General features: G+C 35.1%; 4 protein-coding genes across 4 annotated transcripts; 2 read left to right on the forward strand and 2 right to left on the reverse strand.

The window, feature by feature from the left end:
- Positions 1–3,745: 3,745 nt before the first annotated feature.
- LOC145598920 (vacuolar protein sorting-associated protein 55 homolog) lies at positions 3,746–6,449 on the forward strand. The gene is made up of 5 exons (XM_081655323.1): positions 3,746–3,904; positions 5,061–5,195; positions 5,294–5,333; positions 5,799–5,886; positions 5,991–6,449. The coding sequence occupies exons 2-5, from the start codon at positions 5,097–5,099 to the stop codon at positions 6,181–6,183; spliced, it is 420 nt and encodes a 139-aa protein (XP_081511449.1). The 5' UTR covers positions 3,746–3,904; positions 5,061–5,096; the 3' UTR covers positions 6,184–6,449.
- Positions 6,450–7,152: 703 nt separating this feature from the next.
- LOC145599167 (allyl alcohol dehydrogenase-like protein) lies at positions 7,153–7,443 on the forward strand. The gene has a single exon (XM_081655576.1). The coding sequence runs from the start codon at positions 7,153–7,155 to the stop codon at positions 7,441–7,443; it is 291 nt and encodes a 96-aa protein (XP_081511702.1).
- Positions 7,444–9,311: 1,868 nt separating this feature from the next.
- Positions 9,312–14,336, reverse strand: LOC145598273 (phosphoacetylglucosamine mutase-like). Its single transcript, XM_081654603.1, has 9 exons — positions 14,276–14,336; positions 13,900–14,162; positions 13,125–13,244; positions 12,869–13,011; positions 12,541–12,789; positions 11,370–11,785; positions 11,076–11,251; positions 9,877–9,973; positions 9,312–9,717 (listed from the first exon to the last, which is right to left on the reverse strand). The coding sequence occupies exons 1-9, from the start codon at positions 14,334–14,336 to the stop codon at positions 9,560–9,562; spliced, it is 1,683 nt and encodes a 560-aa protein (XP_081510729.1). The 3' UTR covers positions 9,312–9,559.
- Positions 14,337–16,137: 1,801 nt separating this feature from the next.
- On the reverse strand, positions 16,138–19,281 carry LOC145599168 (SNF2 domain-containing protein CLASSY 4-like). Its single transcript, XM_081655577.1, has 3 exons — positions 19,231–19,281; positions 18,165–18,335; positions 16,138–17,967 (listed from the first exon to the last, which is right to left on the reverse strand). Exons 1-3 carry the CDS (start codon positions 19,279–19,281, stop codon positions 16,138–16,140), a joined length of 2,052 nt encoding a protein of 683 aa, XP_081511703.1.
- Positions 19,282–22,281: the final 3,000 nt, after the last annotated feature.

Consider the following 22,281-nt stretch of genomic DNA (forward strand, 5'->3'; position numbering starts at 1 on the left):
AGATTTTTTTTTTTTTCTTTCTTTCTGAGGATGATTTACAAAAATATAAGCTTTTAAGAAACTTATTTACGGTTTTGCATTGGAATGAAACTTATTTACGAAAATATAGTCCACGTAGGCTTGGAGATACATTTGGGGTAATTTTTTTCTTTAGAGACAAACCGCTACCTTAAGTAGCGGTTATAGTCCAAAACCGCTACTTGAGGTAGTGGTTTGTCATTAGTACTCTAAGTAAAGAGACTTTTAATCAATCTATGAAGGGTAAAACCGCTACCTCAAGTAGCGGTTTAGTACATAAACCGCTACTTGAGGTAGCGGTTTTACTTTGAAAAATAAAAAAAATAAAATAAAAACTTATCCGAGCCTACGTGGACAGTAGTTTCGTAATTAAGTTTCATTCCGACGCAAAAGTGTAAATAAGTTTTAAAATAACCATACTTTCGTAAATCATCCTCTTTCTGATAAGAAGATCATACAACGAAAAACAACCATGTAACAAAACACGCAAGAAAACGACAACTACATTAAGTGACAAAGCCTCGTGAAAGACCAATTCGAGTAAGCTTCACACATGTTAACTTGTTCGATTACAGATCAAAAGCCGAAAGCAATCGTCGATTTGAGGCCACACAGTCCACCCTGCAATGGATTGAGGAAAAAAATTACAAGTACGATTAAGACTTTAAAACTTCTTGTTTGGATAGAAAGAAATGGAAGAAAAAGAAAAGAAGAGAAAGGGAGGAGGACAAATTCTCTTGTCTGGATAAAGGATTGGGGGAAGGAAGGGGAAAGAGAGGGAGGTTAATAATAAACAATAAATAAAAGAAAAATAGACAACCTTTAAATAAAATTGCGGAAGCATACACCTAAATCGGAGGTATTACCGTCACACTCGACAACTTGTCAAGTGCTAAGGCTTACAAAATCCCAATAATTACAACCCAATAATCTAGGTGAGCTACTTGTACAACTTTATAAACTCGTTATAACAAACTAATCGATACACTTGAGCTCCTGTAGCTACGATCATCACTTGATCAACCTGTTACAATCTTGACTGCTCACCATTAAGGACAAATTCCAAAATAGATCGTCGCAGGGCCACCATAAGAAAAGACATGGCTGCAAACACAAGTAGCACAACAAAAATACACACACATCAGCAAAAAGCTGAGTAATCACCACATATCAGAATACATAGTATAGCAAAATAATCAACATTACTAGCTCAATTAAACAATGTAGTTCAAACTACATTACACATTGTACTCTGAGAAAAGTAACCATTGGTCAACTCAACCTCGAATAATAATACGAACCTTTACTCAATCATCAACTCATATAACCCATAAGTGTGCCATGCTCATTGTTCTATACCTAGCCTTGGACATGGGTAATTCGAATAAAACCAACAAGTATAAAAACTTGAATACTCCCAATAACTAGAAAATACCTTAAACCAGACCACATACGGGCCAATTCCCACTGTAGGGGACCATAGAAAAATAAATAATAAAGATTGTACCTCATTCTTAACTCATGATCATTATCTCCTTACCAACATGCCAAGGACTAAGGTCTATAACGCCGAGCCTCAAACCAAGAACAAAATATAATTCTCAACCTTTTGATCTAATATATCGATCAAATAACCATTCACAAATTAATTGATAATTTCTCAATAATGGCACAAATTCCCAAATAATATTACATGATCAACTCAATATATAATATATCTCAACTCTTATAGGGCTATTAAACTAATACCAAAATATAATCAATTCTCAACCCAATAATAACACTCTGCATTAATAACCCTAAACCTCGATAAAACAATACTCCCTATAACAACAACATTAGAAACCCTAGAAAATTAATAATACAATCAATCATATACAAGAATAGTAACAAGACATTAAATTTGATCAAATCACATAATTATATACACGAATCACACATATGAATAGCAATTCACACAATAATTATATAAAACAATTATACAAACAACTCCAAAGATCATGTGATTACTAGACAAGAATATAAACATACAACTCCAAGATCATTGATAGTGTGATTACCTTTCGACAAATATTAAAACAATGAGACTATACACAGTTGATAATAACCGCACGCAAATTGTGCAATTGTGCAGTGAAGGAATGGTGAGAAAATTAATTAAATCAATCATCTTGCACTCCACTCGTAACTCATAGTCAATTGATAAGGAAAGAGGTAATGGTGTGCTCTTGTGAAATTGTATCAAGAATGAGTAATAAAAGGGTTGATGATAATATAGTGATCTCATAATTGAAGGAATAATACGAGATTGACAAACAGATTAAAGGGAATGCTAATTTAATGAAATAATGAATTAATGAGAAAGCTTAATAACAAGGGGACAAGGTCTGCTTGTTCCCACACAAAGGAACAACACGACAAAAGGGATGAAAAAAAATAATGAACCAACAGAGCATATATAATAGTTAGGGTTCAAAATAGTTAATAATATAGATTAAATAAGAGTCCTATTAAAATTAAAATAGGGTTTTAAACCTTTCCGAACTCTAAAATACATACTACGTATATGAGATTAGGAAAGTTATTTAATAAATAAAAAAATAAGCTATTTTTCAATAAAATATATTATATATATAAAATCATAAAATATTCGGGTATTACATATTCATTTTCACTCTCTTTTTAATAAGCATAATAATCCCTCCAAAATTGGAGAGATTTGGAGGGAACATGGAGCTCACCTCTCTCTCCCTTTCTTTTCCCTTCCCTTCCTCCTTTTCCCCTCCCCTTCCTTTCCTTTCCTTCTTTGCTATTCAAACAAATAAATGAATTTACGCTATGTTATTCACACTTGAATTTGGGTATTGTGTCTGATAAGGTGTCGAATCCTCGGACACTCTAGATTTTATAAAATAATAATAAAAAAAAGGATATGAACCACTATATATTGTGTGTCGTGTGGAATTATGGGATGATTCGACATGCGATACCTGATGTACAACAAGGTATCGAAGTAACATAGAAAGTACTTGTTGTGGATGGACACGCTACATGTATAAATCAAGTACATATCAAGAGTTTTTCGATTTTTACAGTGTATTTAGATTGAAGGAAATGGAGGGAAATGGAGTGATGAGATATCTTTCATTTAGATAACAAATGAGGAAGGAAAAGATTTAGAGGGGATAGAAATGAAAGGATTAAATTGTGGGAAATTGATCCTACAATAATAGAGAGATTTGGAAGGAAAACTCCATTTTTCCCTTCCCTCCCTTCCCCTCCCCTTCTTTTCCTTCTTCTTTCTTTATCTATACACACTGTTAAAACTGTGCCATAAAATAAAACGACGTAAATCAAAGAATTATGCTACAACGTAAATTTCAAGAAGTAATAAAGTTTGATTAGAAGCCAACTCATTATACTACAGTAATTTCTTCTAATTGAACTTATCAAACTTGATTGAACCTAATAATCTTAAATTCACCTTATGTTTAAACTTTTTTGAGCCTAATTGTTCGAGGCTCGATAGAACTTTGAACCTATTGTCAATAATGATGATTGAAACACATCCAATTAAATCTTAACTATGGGTAAAAATAAATTTTAATCAATAAATATCGGGTAGACAGCAAGGCAACTATTAAGTATTTTAACGGACTCATTAGGAAGCAAAACAAAAGAATTGAGAAGCCGGCAAGTCATCTGGAAATTCCACTCCATCTCTCCAAGCCTTGTCCGAGGACCGAGGGAGTGGTTCTACTTTCCTTTTTTGTACCTATCTGTCGACGTGCCTAGATATTTTATCTAATTCTCGTTCATTTCTGCTATTTTATTTCTCCATTAACAAATACTACTCTTCTTTCGAATCAAACATCATTCTCACCTGGTATGTTGTCAATTAACCCCTCATTATTTATTTTTTTTCTGTTTTCAATCACTTGTTTGACAAATCAAGAATTATGCTAAATCAATAATTGATTTTCCGATACTGATTGTATCAGTTAATTGCGATTAATCGTATTTAGCCCTGAATTCAATCAATTGATTATTTTATTTATTTATTTTTTTTTTTTTTTTCTGTTGGTGTGTATTTTATATGATTGATTTGGTTACTGTTGGATTTCAATTGTAAACTTCTTCTAATTCAGTGAAAGTGGCAATTGTGTTTCGAATAGATTAAATCACTGTTACGTATTTGCGTAATTGAGTACCTAGTTTTGATAAAAATAGATCCAAATTGTATGAATCGCACTTACTAATTTGCCATTTTAGCGAATTAGGTAAATTAGATTATATTGTGGATTACAGTACTTCTCTCCATTTCAATGGAATTGCCCCATTTAATTTAATTGGCTCTTATAAAAATGGTCAGATGGGGCAATTTTAGTGGAACAGACGGAATGGTTGCATTTGGTGTATATTCATATTTGGGTGTATCTCAATCATGAAATAGGGTTGAGGAATGGAAGGTGGTTGAGGAATGGTAGGTGAAAACCTTACAAGCTGAAACAAAACAGTGAAACTTCATTTTTAGTCCAATTCACATATTTTATGCCGTGCTTGTGAAAGGTCTTTCAATCATAGTTTCTTCAATGAGCAGTATAGTAATGTCAAGCAGCATATTTTTTTTTGTTGTTGGAAGTTCGGAACTTAGGGTTCTAGCATGATTAGACATAGTTTCAGTGTTGAAATGGATTCAAGGGCTCATTGCCAGGCAGTGGAATGCCTATTTGTCACAAGAAATGGCTCCATCATCATTACCAAATTGGAGATGGTGCAAAATTGTGGATGTCTTTAGAAAAATTTGAGAGCTAATCTTCCATAGTTGTAGCTTTGCGAGGGATACAAATGGTAGTGTAAATTATTGTATGTGCGCATATTGTCTCGTGGACTCAATGGTGTTGAAATAGTAGATTAAGGCATGGAGCTGTTAGTATGTCTGCAGGATTGCTGTACAGGATTTTCACAATAATAACTAGGGAATCTTTATAGATCAATTTGCTTCTTGTCATTTAATTTATTTCTTTCCATTTCATTTTCAGGGATTTCAACCTATGTGGTGAGAGTGAGACGACATCATGGCAGACTTACCTGGTTATATGGTTACTTGTGTGCAAAGTGGGAAGCTTGCTTTTCTGGCAATTCTGGTGTCCGGAGGAATTGTATTGCAAATTTTGGTCCGTATTAACATCGTGCTTTCCTTTCATTGTTGCTTTGATTTTTTCATGGATTAATCAATGTCTTACAAGTTACAGCTGCTTTATGCTGCTCGCAGGCATGTGCTCTGTACAATAACTGGTGGCCAATGCTTACAGGTACAAATGATCGAATATTCACCTTTTAAATTTGTTTATATGCACGAGCATATACATGGAATGAGAAGGTGTTGAGCTTGACTATTGGGATATTTTAAGTATATGTACATTTTTGTCAATATTAATTTCCTTGCTATGTTTCCTTTGTATAGGTCATTGTACTAGATTAACTTCTTCTACACATCTCCCCTTCTCCCCCGTGCTCCATTCCTATCTTTACTCCCCCCCCCCCCCCCCAAAACCCCCACCCAAAAAAACAAATTAAATATAAAAAAAAAGCCTTCTACAGTTAGCTTTTGATGCGTTCCCCTGCCCTATCCCAACCCGGCCGACAATGCGACTTGTCTTGGAAAATTACTTGTTACAAGATAGTAAATTGCATAATTCTTCTAGCAAATTTTGATGTGTTAAAAGCTGAATCTTTTGTGCTAGACTCTGACATAGCTCTGGCTTATTAATTTGCAGTTATAATGTATGTCCTCCTCCCTATGCCTATGATGTTCTTTGCTGGATCTGATGCCTCTTCGCTCTTTACGGAAGCCTCTGATAACAGGTAGTTATTAGTGCTTATTTTTATTATACTGTGTGTCCTTCTAATGTCACAAACTTACGATACTGAATGTCATTCTTGTGTCCCTCTTTCTACTTGTCTAACAGTTGGTTGAATGCAACCAAATTCTTAACGGGGGCTTCAGTGGTTGGCAGTATTGCAATACCAACTATCTTGAAGCACGCTGGTATAATTGGTTGGGGAGCCCTAACCATGGAGCTTTCTTCCTTTTTTGTATTTATTTTAGCAATTTTGTGCTTCATCAAAATGGATGACTATGATGAATATGCTAGCCTTTGATATATCTTGGTGATGTTTTCAGTCCAGGAAGCTAAGGTTGATATATGCTCTTTATGGGATGTGTTTTTTCCCTTGTGTATGTAATTTTGTGATGTGTAATTAGCAGATGCAATTGTTTGTCATAATTATCAACTTCAAGTTAAGGTGGAGGGGGTGGAGGAGGTTGTCATTGCAATTTGTAACTGTTAATTTTCTAGGAAAATTGTGATGTTTTTCTTTGCTTCAGCTCATCATTTATGAAAAAAAAATTGTTGTTTTTTGGCTCATTAGTTTATGTTACTGCAACTCTCTGCAAAGAGTAAATTAACCCCACAGCTCCAATTTGGTTCCAAGTAAATTAACATGTTTTTTTAGTCACGTTTGCCAATGCACTTATTCAATCATTAATATCTTTAATTGTCGATAAGAAATTTTTTTGAAAAGTTGATATTTTGAAAGTATATAACGTTACGAATCTAACAAGATCCTACGTGACTATATTTTTCATTACGTATAAAGTACAAAATACGGCCAAAGGTAGGTAAATGAATAGTGCTAAAGTCAAACGTGTCAACTAAAAAGAAACGGAGATAGTATTAAATGAATGTGTAACGTTAATTTGGCAAGGATTATACTCGTACTCATATCATAGGGCATGTTCATATTTACTAAACTGAACTGAACTGATTGGAGCTGAACTGAACTGAACTGAATTGATTGGAACTGAACTGAACTGAATTGAGCTGAAATGAATATTTTATGTGAGAGGGAAATTAAGAGCTGAACTGAACTGAATTGATTGGAACTGAACTGAACTGAATTGATTGGAACTGAACTGAACTAAAATTAAGTAAATGTGAACAGGCGCATAATCTAGAGTTTCCGAGAAAAAAAAAAAAAAAAGTTGCAAAAACCCTCTCCTCTCTTTCTCAAGGATAAAGATAAACCCTTTCCCAGTTTCCCCTTATTTTCTCTCTCCTCCTCAACAACATGGGTCTGCTATGGTGGAAGCGCAAGGACAAATCCCCGGAGACGAAACCGTCACCGGAGAATTCAAAATCAAAACCCGGCGAAGCGGTGGAAGGTTTGAACGGCGCCGTAGAAGTCCGACGCCCTGCTGCGACGGAGGTAACCGTTTTTGAATTCGGGTCAGTTGCTGCTACCACGGACAAGGTTACGCTTGCTGGGTATTGCCCTGTTTCTGAAGAACTCGAGCCTTGTCGTTGGGAAATTCTCCCCGCTGATGATTCTAACGCCCCCCAATTTCGGGTTGTTTTCTGATCAATCCCCTTTATTTTTATTTTCATAATTTCAATGTTATGGAATTAAGTGTTTTCTTGTATCTTGAATTTTATTATTAATGGAAAATTCTCAAGAAATTTGGGGTTTGATTTTGAATTTTTGGTGGGTGATTGATTTTGAGTGATTTTGAATTTTTGTTGGGTGATTGAATTCATGGCATTTCAATTGTTGGTTGAATTAGGGTTGAATTAGGGTTTAAAATGATTGATTTTTGTTAGTGTTTTATGCGGTAATGTAGTAAGTGTATTTGAGCTGAAATTTGTTATCAAACCCTTTAGTTGATTAAGCATTTTTGTTAGTAAGAGTGGAAGGATGTGTGGATTATCAATTATGCATGCTTAGAGGTTAGGAATTGCTGACAGTTTGAGAACCGAAACATTTAGCATTTCTAAGCTTGAATTCAACTAATACACCCTTTGCTTCTATGACATTTATGGATGAATTTGAGTCGAAAGAGAGGAGAAAAAATGGTTGAGGGTGCATGGTTCGTGGTTGTCGGAAACAGTTATCCTTAGCTTTTATTCGATTACAAGGGGCACAAGGGATCTATAAGGAAAGTTGGATTTCTCAGTTTTTATCGTTCTGCATATTTCTTTCAGTTTGGGGTTTTCTTGACTAAATTGGCTGTGTAGTTCTATAGATAAACTGGTGAATTGGATGAATTTATGGAGGTATGAGTTGTGATGAATTAATGTATAATGACTCGTTTCTGGATGGTCATCTCATCCACTGATGTACTCGACTGTGCTAGTAAAAGACTTAGCTTTCATATTAAACCTTTCACTCCCATTGTCCATTGCAACCCCTTCTAACAGAAGAACTATGAAACTATGAATTATAGAGGCTTGTTTTTTTTTTTTTTTTTTTTCTTTTTTCTCCATGAGTTCTTGCCATGAATTCTATATGGTTGATAAAGTCCAGATAATGTCGAAGCTCTAATATCAATATATCATGCACATGTCTACACTTGCCTAGTTCTCTTCCTTAGAGATTTCACAAAAAGGATGAATTGTAGATATATGTTGGCATTGGATGATGCAAGAGGATCTTTGTTATCACCCCTTTTAAGGATCAAACAGTTCAACACTTTAACTCATTGAAATCGAGCAAATTGTAGCTGATTTTAAAATAAAGGCTAGTGATCTTAACTACTTCTGAATGGTATCTGTTAGGACTGTTAATAGAGCTTACAGAGAATACAGCATGAACATTGCGATACTCTTGAGTAAGACAAGGATGCAGGCAACATGAACATTGCCATATTTTGACAATAATTTATACAGGATAGACATTAATACAATGTTACATGAGTACATTCATTTGTTACAAAAGACAAATTGCAGACAGCAGCTAATAAGCAACATACTCTAAATTTATGACATACGGAGTAATTTCACCACAATATTTCTGATTGTACTAGTTCCCATACAGGGAGAAATGGGCATGCATGACATTTTTAGGAAGGGCCAAGATATCAAGAATCAAATCGTATCAAAGATGAAAAGTTCTTTTTTTTTGAAAGAATATCAAAGATGGAAAGTTAATTACTACCCCCGTTAACGGTTATTTGCAACATATACTATAAATGGATGCTAACTATTATGTGTAACAAATGTTTTCTTTCCTTTTTAGGTGATCATTTCTCTCTATCTCTCTCCTCATCACATGCACCAAACTTTTTCTCTCTCCATTTTACTCTCACAAACAAATTTTGCCTAGGAGTCCGCAAACACCCCCTTTGTTGCAAATAATAGTTAACGGAGGAAGTACATCAAATGCAATTTATTTGTCAAACTTGTATGAATTAATTTGACAAATACGTATTGAATACATCACACAATTGACAATATGGTGCTTTATTTGCAAGCAAAATGCCATTATTATTGAGGAAAATATCTGTTAATGTCACTTCTGTTATCAAGGGAAGAACCTGTTTCTGTAAAACCTTTGAACATACAATTGAATCAGTTAAATGTCAAGAGAAAAAGGAGCTCTGATGTTGATCAATAAAAAAAGGGATTGCTGAGGCAAACAAGCAGGCAAGTCCCATGTTATAACTAATTCTGCAACAACAAAAATCAGCCAGCCAAATTGTTTATTGAGAGCTGCCCAATCCAAGGAACTGATCTACGAGCTTTGCTACATCACTCGCTAGAGTATCTGCCTCTTCTTGGGTGGTGGCTTCTGCATACACCCGAATAACATCCTCTGTACCTGATGGTCGGATAAAACAACGTCCATGATGATACTTTGCTGCTCTCAAGAAAAAATGTCAATAATTAGATGATCACTCAAAGATAGTTGGGAAAAAAAAACTGCCATATGAAAAAGGGAATGAATTAACAATCAAATTTACTTCACCAACTCATAAAAGAGTTTGAATACAAGTTTCTAGAGAGTGAAGGTTTTTACCAGTTGCAGTGTCAATAGCATCTTGGATGCCAGCAGGCTGCACAACTATAGTTTCGGCATTTGCAGTGACAACAGCTGTTCTGTCGACAACCTTGACCTAAAACATTAACACAGAAGAAGATTGTTATGGACTGATGTGATTAACGTAGATAATCTACAGCTAAAAAGAAATAATACACAGTTCACAATGTGAGGGTAGGAACTAATATGTCAATGTCCAATTTAGAGTGTTTTTATAAGTTTATAACTAAATATGGAATTCATGGTGATACCAGGATTGGCAAATATTTAGGGGATTTATCTTAATCAACTATACAGAATATATAGTGACAGACCTGACAGTATTCAACTTTAAGAAACAAACAATTCTAATCCGACAAATAATCTACTTTGTAACTTCCTTTTACAAGACACATGTGACATGTCCCTTATTAGGGGTGAGCAAAAATTCCGGGTACCCGGAATTGGAACCGGAACCGGTTAGGAACCGGCGGGTCCGGAACCGAGATTGGACCCGGTGGTTCTAATTCCGGGTAATAAATTAAGGACCCGGTTATAACCAATTCCAATTCCAATTCTCAACTTTTGGGACCCGGAACCAGTTGGGTACCCGGTTACCCAATATATCCTAAACTAAATAAATTTTAAATAATAAAAATATGTTAAATGTATCTAATTTGTACAATAAAAAAAGTATTATTAATACCTAACATGAATACAAATAGCTTAATGCATATATAAATATAAGTATTAAACACTAATAATGATACTAACTAAAATAAGAATTATAATTAGTATTATATTTTAACAATTACATACATAAGTAGGTACCCGGAACCGGAACCGGTACCCGGTGGTTCCAATTCCAATTCCTAAAATTTAGGACCCGGTTAAACCAATTCCAATTCCGGTTCCGAATTTTAGGACCCGGTTCCAACCAATTCCAAGTCCGGGTCCTAAAATTTTGACCGGGTACCTGGTTTGCTCACCCCTATCCCTTATTATGCAATCTCAGTTAATAACTTTTCACACATAAGAGTCATTGCGGTTGATCAACGAAACCAAAAGGATCAGGATCTCTCAGGAAAAACTTTCAAAGGTTGAAATGAATTTAATGAAACCAGCAAGCAGAGTTGAGAATTCTGTCATTGAGAATATTTCAATTACTTTCCAATGAAGAATACAACAAAGTGACAAACCTTAAGCTGTCTGCTAGGCAGATCTTTATAGAGTTCATTCCATTTCTGAATTGACCATCCTGTATGTAGTAAGATTGCTTCTACCAACAGCAATCCGCTCAAAGCATCACCAACAGCCTGATTGATTAGTTTACTGGCAGCTAATAATCTCAACACAGCCTTATGATTTTCCGAGCCTGAAAAAGGCAAGAAAAATTGTTTAGGAAGTCTTTTTTTTTTTTTTTTTCGAGGGAAGTTTAGGAAGTCTGATCAAGGAGAATAAAAGTATAAATATAAAATTATACATTAACTAACCTGTAGAAGAAGAAGAGAGCTCACTATTTCTAGCCTCCAACCAAGATAGAACACTATCAGAAAACAATATGGTGCCATGGCCATTTGCTTCAAAGTATATACCAATATCATATTCAGAAGCCTTTTCATGTAAATATTTCACTCCAGTAGGAGTTAAGACAACATCTAATCCCAAATTCTTCAGGTAATCAGTTGATGCCCCATTAGCATAGGCAGTTTGCACTATGCCTAGACGTGGATGATAAGGATCGCATATTTTTTCAAGTTCATTGTCTTTGAGAACATCTAATTGCTCTTTAATAAATAGAGCAAACAATGATAGCATCTTGTCCCCATCAACAAGGTCAATCACTTTACTGTCTGGTTGCACAAGAAAGTATACAAGCCTATCTGCATCCCCATCAAAACATGCACACCTGAAATGCTAGAACCATCAACAGTTAGCCCGGCTTCCACATTTGAACACTTACCTTAATGAAATATGAAATGAAACTATGCAGGGTTAACAGATTAATTTCAATAGTAACAAGTCTAGAGAACTGCTTATTTAATTTACCTGGTCTGTTTCATTTATAGAATTGTTCATTTCACATTTCATTCATAGTACTTGTACGCTAGTTTGAGTTTGGGCTCTAATTAAACTGTAGCAATGTGAGTAAAAGGCAACACAGAGTGATAACCTGAAAACCAGATACCAAACAACAACAAAGCCCTAGTCCCAAAATGATTTAGGGTACTACACCAAAGCCATCAAGCAGAAACACAGATTATTTTTCTGCAAGATTTAAATTTCACTTCTACATAAAAACCTATATTCAGATTTTTAACCAATCCCAGCCAAAAAAACAGTGCTCTTGTTACTTGAATGATCTACATCAGGGTGAGAATTGAGATATTGACATTACCAGAATACAAAACTGAAAAATATATCTCCAGGCAAGAAAGCCAAAAATTCACGCCTAGAGGTTTTTTAAAAGTTTTAATAAGATATATCCGTCTTCTGCGTCAGATTCTAGCACTGGACCAAGAAAGCACATACTGAATTCTCATGTAGTTAAAACTTAAAAGGAGGCTTCATGTTCCAGAACCAACACCAGATACAAAAGAATCAAGTGAAAAGTTGAAAACAAAGCAATACTAATGATTCCAAATGAAAAAAGAGATGACTAACCTCAGCCCAACATCATTAGGGCCAAACCCAAAAGGCATGACCTTCTCTTTCTGCACAAAATCAGCTCCAACTCCTTCATTCAGAACACCTTCTCCTTTGCTGGAATTTCTTACTTCTATTGATAAACCACCGCACATGTCTTTCAAAACTTCAAGTTTATCACCTCCTACACCATTAGCCCCATCAACTACCACTTTATCATTGGATTTTCTTCCTTTATTTCCGTCTGGGATCAGTTCAACTAAACACCTAAACCAATTATGACAATTGTATAAATTGGGTGATTCAAGAAGAAATGTGATAAAGATTGCATGGTGCGTGCATTAACCTGTAGGAATGTGTGAGTTGCTCAAAGTAATCCTGTTCTGTTGAATTCATACCCATGTTTCTAGCACGGACCATCCAATGTAATTGCGGGGTGGTTAAAATTCCCATATCATGGTAAATGGCACCGATTATAGAACTGATACCCTTGAATGGAATAAGCAGATAATTTAATACTTCGAAGGTAATTCAAAGAACTACAAAATTGGCATCGATGTATGCTTGTATCAACATATTGGTCAGGAAGAGATAAGTATTACTTGCTTTGCAGCTTCAAGGAGAGACTCTCCACTGGGCCGGGTGTCCCTTCCCAGCAAGATCTCTGCTGAACGGGCATTGTCAAATGAGATGTTCTCCTTCCTCACAAATTCTTCAATAAGCTGTTTGGAAAATGAATTAAACTTAGCAACAACTCATAAACAACCGTCTTTTTTCGAAATACAACAATATAGGTATTGATGAATTAATATTCAATGCAATCTTGTTTGCAAACTTACAATATAGGCAATACAAGCCACGAACAATAGTAGCAACGGTTCAATCTTCACCATCAAAATATCAAACAAACAAAATAGAGAAAGATAGGTCCAACAAAAATCCAATATCCCAACTTCCACAATAATGGTGATTTCAAGTTATTCTCAACTGACATTATCAAAGATAAGGGCTATGCTACTCAACTCTTCATTTTATCTCAAGTACCCAACTACCTATATCATATCCTTGACACACAACATAGGTAGTATCCAAAATACATCACTATGGACCAAAGACATTGACATTTATTTTTCTACGGCACTCAAGTCCGAGTAACATATATGAAGGGTATTCTCAAATCACTCCAATTTCAAACAAAATCTAGGCAACATGATAATTTCAAGCTGGGTTAAATTCTAATCAAACTATAACTTAGATTAATTTACTAAACACCCACAAAAACAATTTGCAAATTGAGCACAATTCCAACATTCTATGGGCAAACTAAACAAAACCAAAATAAAATTAGAATGATTTTAACATAATTAGCAGATAAACCTGAAGAAGTTGAAGAGGATCAGCAGCATTAGCAAGAGAATCAGCAAAGGGTTCCCAATTCTGAGACAACATTCCACCATTTGGATCAGCAATTTTGACACCATTATCAGAAACCTTATTATGGGAAGCTGTGATCATCAACCCAATCAATGATTGAGTTTTAAGGGATCTTAAAGCAGCCAAGATTCCAACCCTATACAATGTTGATCTCAGAAGGGTTGCATCTGCTCTAAACCCTGCTGTTCCATACGATAATTTCACCCCTGCAATTTTTTTCCCCAATTGGAAAATAATTATTAATTTTTAATTTTTTTTTTGTTTGATTAATTCCAAACAAAATATTGAAATTGAAGGGGAAATTGGAGAAAGATTGTACCTTTGGGTGGTGGGAAGTTGGAGGAAGATTGTAAAATTAAGTTACGCTGTTCTTGATTCATTCTGTAATTCGAAGAGAGAGATTATAAATTCAGCAGCATTTCCAAAATCAAATTTAGATTGAAGCTTAAATTTAATTCTGGATTAATAATATAACTAGCTGCGCAATTTGAAATTAACTTTTCTATAATCAGATGAAAAAAAACGAATAAACATCTTACCTCAAACGCTGCTTCAACGGAGAAGAGAAACTTCTGAAGCCGCTTCAATGGAGAAGTATAAAAGTGTATGACTGAAGGAACACTTTTTTTTTTTTTTTTATAATAGGAAGTAGGAACACTTCATCAACCGTCTGATGACTCGGTTCTGGACGGACTAACAATTTGACTTTCACATTTCTCGTAAAGACTTTGACCGCACAATTTTGCTAGAACAATAAGCACAAATGTTGTACACCGTATTAGTGAAGTGTTGTTGATTTAGTTGAAATTAGATTTATATGTACGCGAAATGTGTTTTGAATTTCTAAGTTCAAGTATATCAAACATTTAAAAAGAATAAGTAAAAGTTAAGAACGTATTAGGTATTTTAAGTGGACACTTCACCATATCAGAAAAACTGTATTAGTGGGTTTTTAGAAGCTAGACCATAAATCCATAATATTTTCCAGGATATTGATTTCACATAGACAATGATTGACTTTCCATGGTGAAACCGGAAAGTGAGCTAACTCATGAGCAACTTTATTTCCGCTACATATATTAAAAGACTTTTTTTTTTTTTTTTATTTAAAGAAAACCATCTACAAAGAAGGATTCAAATCTAAAATTTCACCGATAATTAAATAAAAATCAATAGATTCAAGAAGTCTTATAAGCATGCCGTTAATATTCATTGCTTATCTTTTATGGTTTTAAATTCTTTTATATTAGGGCAAAAATTAAAATGTGACATTAATTTGAATATGTGATTGTTTGATTCATTCTACTTACAGTTAATCCACCACCTCAGTCATGTTAATATTGTGCAGAGCCCTTGTGCATTTATGTGAAATGTAATCTAAATCAAACAATATATGGATTTTTCTGATTAAGTAGATCACCCCATTGTATTCATCATAAAACAAGATAGTAAACTGTATAAATTTCAAGGGAATTCAGTCCCCAAATCACAGCATATTCTCTTATCACAAGCTCTTCAAACTCGAGTAATCGAGTTTATTAAAGTTTCATTAATACAGTGTACTAAGCTCATTTTCTTAAGAATTACTGCACAAAAGGCTAGCTTTATGACAACAGCTTGAAAAGGAGTTTCCTAGAAGATTATATGGAAGAAAACATTTGACAGAAAACTTGCCAACAAATTAAAAGCTTTGCTAACATCAAAGAGTCAATTCTCAAGTTACTTCAATCACCTGTAACACCTATCAATCAATTATCTAACCCCTAACAGAAACACTGTTAATCTTAATTCAATATATCATGATATCCTAAGCAAAAGTTATAATATTTTCTTCTGACAATCTTCTGAAATGCCGAAGAAATATGGGATTTTCTATTCTGATTTCTACTCTACATTCTATTTAGACTAGAGATCTTCCTTGAGAGTTACTGTAAATACTGCTGAGCAGAGAAGTGGGTTGAACTGGCCTGGCTACTGTTAGTGATAAGAATCATGGTTATTGCTGCTTTGAAGGTGTTACATTATCAACCAGTTCACCTCCCTCTTATCTCCCAAGCAGTATTTACAGCAACTCTTAAAGAAAGATAGCTGGTCCAAACAGAATGAAAAGCTGAAATCAGAATAAACGAAACCATACTGTATTAGTCTTTCAGATAATTGTCAGATGACTACAAAAGAATCTCAACAAGCAAAACTTCTGATCATATCATCATCAGCTTTAGGCTGGCTTTTAATCTTCTCAAACATGTAATTGAGTTTTTCGTGATGGGTCATTGCTTCCAATACGTGATCCTCAGGAACCATCGTCGATCCAATGCTCTTTTTGTGCATGGTGGTTTCATTCTCTGAAGGAGAGGAGGAAGAGAACAGAAGATTTGAATAATGTTCCTTTGTTGTCTGCCTGCGGAACTTATCTTCCTCCAGGGTCCCCGACATGATGAGGTGATAAACAAACACATCCTTTTTTTGTCCAAGTCTATAAGCCCGGCTTATGGCTTGCCTTTCCACGGAGGGGTTCCACACAACATCAAGCAAGACAACCCTAGACGCACCCACAAGGCTGATCCCTTCACAACATGCCTTGGTGGAAGCCAAAAGGACCCTAGCCTCGCTCCCAGGGTCGTTGAAAAGCTTAATCAATGACTGCCTTTCTTTCATATCTTGACCTCCATCAATGTAAAGCAACTCCCTCCCCAAGGTCCATTCAAATAGAGATTCTAGCAAATCTCCTATAAAGTTTAAGGAGAGAAGGCGTTGCCCAAACACCAAAACTCGCTCTCCTTTGCATAGCTTAATAAGCTCTACAAGGAACCGTATTTTTGCTCCAGCATCAAGGTCCATTCTATGATCTTTCAGCAAAGTTTCATGTTCTTTATCAACAGCATACCCTGAATCTGTCTCACATAAAATTGAGGGGTGAACACCGGCCAGAGATATCTGGTTGTCGAATTTGAGAAATGGGGTTCTTAATCTTGCTATGTGAGCAAATATGTACTTTTGCAGATCAGAGGGTCTTAAAACAATTAATGAGTCAAACAATCCAGGAAGAGTATCTCTTAAGATCTCCCCCTTGTGAACATGCACAAAGGGTCCAATCTGTTTCCTTAGCTTCTCGATTTTTCGTTCCTCATTCAAATGACTACAAGACGGAATCCCAAACTCTTCTCGGACCAAGGTAATTGTAGTATGCAGTTCCTCAAAGTTATTTTGGAATGGCGTTCCTGATAAGATCACTCGCCTCTTTGTTACAACCTTAGACAGGACTTTAACTATGCCACTCTTGTCATTTCTCGCCGTGTGCCCTTCATCCAACACCAAGAGGTCAGGTTGTTCAAGAAAAACTTTCCTAACCTTCTCATCAACGCTCTTCCCATCACCTGCTAATCTCTGGAAAAGCCCGTAGCTAATAGCTAAAACACCCTTCCCCATAGACCAAGTAAGAAGCTTAGCCATTCGAATTGAATACTCGTCTTTCATAGTATTCTTCATGTTCTGACCTTTGAGCAGAGGAAGGTCTTCTTTCCCTGACAGAACCTTCTCGTTCAGGTTGAAGAAAGGAATGTCAATGTTCCATCGATCAAACTCCTCTTCCCAAGTACGAAGCATGCTATAAGGGGCTATAATAACAGGCCTCGACTTAGGGTACTGCCTCAGGAAGGACTGCAGAAAAACAATTGCTAGCCGAGTTTTTCCTGTCCCTGGAGCATGGCATATGATGCACCCACCACTACCAGATTCCGTAGGCTTAGCAAGCTCGTCAATTCTTATCCCTCCTGCAATGTTTTTCCAGATGAACTCAAACCCATCACGCTGATGAGGGTATAGAGTCCTTGCAACCCCAGGGATGAGGTCCCATACTGTGCCCGAAAAATGATCATTTGGTATACTAGGCTCATCTATGATATCATAGCTCAAAGCTGGAAACTGAAACCTGTCAGAAACTTTGGTATCATTGTAGGGAAATTGCCCATAGTATCTGGCATCTTTCGTCATCCCAAAGGGATTCTTGTTCTTCACATGGAAAATCAGATTTTCATGTCATTAAAGGAATTTAGGAAGTACAGGATCTTATGAAGGAAATACAGAAGAAAAAGATCGAAACAAAATAGTTCGAGTAATTGTACATTTGTGCAACCATAAGAAAATATATAATTTCTCTAATGACAGTAAACATTATAATAAACGAAAAGAGTGATTTTGTGACTTACAAACTCAGGTGTGACATATTGTATTTCAAGCTTCACAAATGAACAGAACTTGCACTTGATTCCAATCAATTCATCATAAATCCAGTAGTGCTTTCCTTTAAGGCAAAGCTTTTCTTGCAAGAGCGCGCTATCACACAGAACAGCGTTATCATCTTCATCATCATCGTTATCCTGCAAAGTCATTGTGAAGCCTGTTAGTAAGTACATATAGAGCTACAAAGTTAGATAACAATGAAATACATTAATCGAGAATCAATTGCTTATCAAGATATAGCATACAAATTCAAATTTCAAAGTTGTGCTGCAGTTCTTAGTGTTACACTTCTGAAAAGGGAAAGGAAAGAACATATCTTTTACACCTGCATATATATACTGTGCAATTTTTCAGTTGCAAAAAAGCATAGCAGATAAATACTGCAAACTATTCTCCATAGGAGGTAATAAAAGCTAAAATGCACGAACTCATATAAAAATACAACAAACTTGATCATGGATGCAACAATTAGACATGGAAAATTCTTAACTTGAAGACACAGGGACACAGAAATGAGTGCCCAAAGCTATAATCAGAACACGTGACACGAACACAAGTAGGTAGTATTAGATTTCTCATTTTGGCCAAAACTGAAGTAATTGAGTTCCCAAACCCATTTTAATTGCCAAGTATTCGACAAGTCAGAATCAGTAGAAGAGCAAAAAACAGCATCAATTCACTGGTTTACCAATTTTGTGTGCTCAAGTACAGCATGTTAGATCTCAAAATTCCTGCTACAAGTACATTAACTAACTATTATCAACAATCAAGTCAAGATATAGTCGATTGTTATCACTTCAATGCGTGATGCATTGTGCTGAAGCGAAGATATCAATAAAATATAGAGAAGGTTCACAATATTAAAGGAGAACTCAGGCATAACATAACTATAGTATAATCTAGCTGCATATACATTCATTTAATTTGTGCCTAACAAAGAGGCCTTAAATGATATTTAATCCAAGCTTATAATAAAGCTAACAACCAAGAAGTACTCGTAATAAATTTGTTGTATGATTAGAGAAACCTTACCAAACAAGAAGGTTCAAAACCAATGTCACAAACTCCAAGAGCAAAGTCCATATTTGCAAAGAGGCTTTCGACTTCTTGTTCCTCTTCTGAAATAATTGGTACTGATGATTTCTCAATTCCATACTTAAATTTAAGGGGAAGAAATGCCTCACTAAAAGCAATATTATTTAGCCCTGCATTTTTTCCATTCTCCAAAATCGCGTTTAACAAAACATTTTGAACCTCTTTAGTTCTAAGCCTCTTTCCTCTTGGCTTCATAATCTCTAAATCCTCTTTGTTAACCTTGTTCAAAGGCGGCCTACCTCGTTTTCTTTTTCCTTCACCATTCTCCTGACTTTTCACACGTCTATTAAACTCTAAGTGCTGCTCCTCATCCTCAGACGAAGATGCTTCATCAAGTTCCAACCCCACTTTGTCATCCTTCTTCAAAGGTGGCCTGCCTCGTTTTCTTTTTCCTTCACTATACTCGCGACTACTAGGCTCAAGGTCCTCCTCGTCATGAGACAAAGAGGATTCTTCTTCATCTAAATCAATGCTGATAGGAAAATTAGGGGTTCCATGATGCTTGATTTTACTCCTAAACTTGTAATGAGACCTTGTTCTTTTTCCAATAAAATCGTTTTCCTCAACATCTTTTGCAATGTATTTTGGCAACACCATTCCCTCAAACAATCTCCTAGGTAGCTTAACTATAGGAACCTCCTCCTCCTCATCATCATCATCAACACGAACACAATCATTCTCATTATCCTCATCCTCACCATCATCATCATCAATATTATCACCGCCATTCCCATCATCATCGACACCTATACCATCGGTCCCATCATCATCATCATCCCCAAGACCACCATCATTAACAACACTGACACCGCCTTTTCTATTGTGATCAACCACACTAACACCGTCATTCCCATCATCAACACCAACACCGCCATTCACATCATCGATACAAACACCAACACCATCACTCCCATCATCATCATTAGTATCAACCACAATACTAACACCGCCATTCTCCCCACCATCATCATTCTCGACATAAGCACCATCATTCCCATCATCATCATCGACAAGAATACATACATTCTCATCATCATCAACATGAACACCATCATTCTCATCATCATCATTCATAATACTCTCAGCCTTAACATCCAAACCCTTAAAAATTTCACCATGATTTTCATAAACCCTACCCAAATTACTACTAATATTTTTTTCAATACCCACATCAGTTTTTGCGGGATTTTTTTCAGAAATTCTATTAATTGATTTCAAGAATTCTTCTTCATCAATAACAAAACAACAGTCATCATCATCATCACTCGAAGAAAACCCAGAATTATTTAAAAAATTCTCTTTATTTAGGGTTTTTTGAAGCCTAGTTCTCTTCCCTATTGGTACATGCTCCATGTTTCATAAACCGGGTATCGAAAAAAACAGGGGAAATCAGAGGAAGAAGACACCCAAATCAACAAATTTATCAAATTTTCTTCGAAAAATTGACATTAATATCCCAAATAAAACCTTCAATTATTGTAATTGAATGATTAAAGAAATTAGAAAAAAATGGGAATTATTGAATTAATGGCGGGTAAGTGAGAGAGTGAGGAGAGATAAACAGAGAGTTAAAGGGAAGTGAATGTGGGTGATGAAGACTTAATGCGGACTCTTAAGAACACTAAGCTAACAAAAGATTTTGATTTTTTTTTTTTTTTAGAAGAAGATTTTGATTATTATTGGGTCAAATTCTAAGGAAATAATTATTATTTGATTGTATTATTTTTGTTACTATATTTATATCTTTTTTATTTTGAAGATTTTGACAATAGCGACTATTAAACATCAATCAACCCCGTCAAAAAAAAAAAAAAAAAAAAAAAAAAAAAAATCAATCAACAATATCCTATACATTCATCTTAATTCCTAAGTAGTACGGAGTACTGTATATTACAGTATAATCTTGAGATATTGGTCAAATAAACCTATGTTAAACCATCCATACAAAAAATTTCTACTACCTCCGTTTCATGTTTTTTGCAACTTTGCAATATTTTATATCTCACAAATAATGCTCAAAGTTGCAAAAAACATGAAACGGAGGTAGTATATATTTTTTTACTCCGAAAGACATTAAGGGCATGTTCACTTCAGCTTAATTTTATATCTTAATTTTCTTTTCTTATAAAATATTCATTTCAGCTCTAGTTCAGTTCAGTTCAGCTCAGCTCCAATCGGTTCAGTTTAGTTCAGTTTAGTTCAGTTCAGCTCAATTCAGTAAATGTGAACAGGGCAATTATTTGAGTATTTGATATAGTAAAAATGTTCCAATTTGTTTACATTATGCTTGATTAATCAATGTAACTATACTAAAAAAAAAAATCTCAAAAACTATACTAAATTAAATCAATGAAAATTTGTCTGGAAGGGACATATATGTTCACTATTTGTCCGAAATGACCTTATAAATTTAAAGTGGTCTAAAAGGACCTTATAAGTTTATTTTGTTGTCTGGGGGGACCTTGAAGTCCGAAACCGGCGATTGACTTTTTTTCTCCAGCGTTAACCTCTTTCATGTGACCTTAAAAAATGACCCATTTCTTTTCTTTTTTTTCCACGTTTTCCTTCCAATTCTCTTATTTTTCCCAGATTTTCCCCCAAATTCTTTCTCTCTCCTCAAGAACGGGGGTTCAATTCCTAACACTAATCCTCTCTCTGTCCAAAATTTTCAAACAAATTCAAGCAAGCATATTTCAATTAAGTTCTTTTGGCGCCAAGTAAGATCGATGTTTGCGGTTTTTGTCTTCAATTTTGTTTGTAATTGAAATAATTTACAAAATAAGTGTTATCAAATTATATAAATGAACAACGCAAAAAGTCAAAACCTTACATCTATTATAAAACATTAAAACGGATATAGTATGTACTTTGTGAAAGCTCGAATACCATGGGTGTAGTAAGAATGTAAAAGAAATATAGCATGTTACATTTTTGGATCATGGGCTAGGGAGTTGGACTTATGTTAGATTGTTAGTTATGAATCTTGTA

This window comes from Chenopodium album, chromosome 20 (assembly GCF_948465745.1).
Source record: "Chenopodium album chromosome 20, dcCheAlbu1.1, whole genome shotgun sequence".
Lineage (NCBI taxonomy): Eukaryota > Viridiplantae > Streptophyta > Magnoliopsida > Caryophyllales > Amaranthaceae > Chenopodium > Chenopodium album.

Bases quoted from the DNA above. Each gene is read 5' to 3' on its own strand.
- LOC145598920 (XM_081655323.1), top strand. From the start codon at position 5,097: ATGGCAGACTTACCTGGTTATATGGTTACTTGTGTGCAAAGTGGGAAG. The intron at 5,196-5,293 runs GTCCGTATTAAC...TGCTGCTCGCAG, and splicing joins GAATTGTATTGCAAATTTTG to GCATGTGCTCTGTACAATAA. The intron at 5,334-5,798 runs GTACAAATGATC...ATTAATTTGCAG, and splicing joins CTGGTGGCCAATGCTTACAG to TTATAATGTATGTCCTCCTC.
- LOC145599167 (XM_081655576.1), top strand. From the start codon at position 7,153: ATGGGTCTGCTATGGTGGAAGCGCAAGGACAAATCCCCGGAGACGAAA.
- LOC145598273 (XM_081654603.1), bottom strand. From the start codon at position 14,336: ATGAATCAAGAACAGCGTAACTTAATTTTACAATCTTCCTCCAACTTC. The intron at 11,786-12,540 runs GTTAGTCATCTC...CTAGCATTTCAG, and splicing joins CCTAATGATGTTGGGCTGAG to GTGTGCATGTTTTGATGGGG. The intron at 9,974-11,075 runs GTTTGTCACTTT...TTAATGTTTTAG, and splicing joins TGCCTAGCAGACAGCTTAAG to GTCAAGGTTGTCGACAGAAC.
- LOC145599168 (XM_081655577.1), bottom strand. From the start codon at position 19,281: ATGGACTTTGCTCTTGGAGTTTGTGACATTGGTTTTGAACCTTCTTGT. The intron at 18,336-19,230 runs GTAAGGTTTCTC...ATGACTTTGCAG, and splicing joins GTTTTGAACCTTCTTGTTTG to GATAACGATGATGATGAAGA. The intron at 17,968-18,164 runs GTAAGTCACAAA...TTCCATGTGAAG, and splicing joins AATATGTCACACCTGAGTTT to AACAAGAATCCCTTTGGGAT.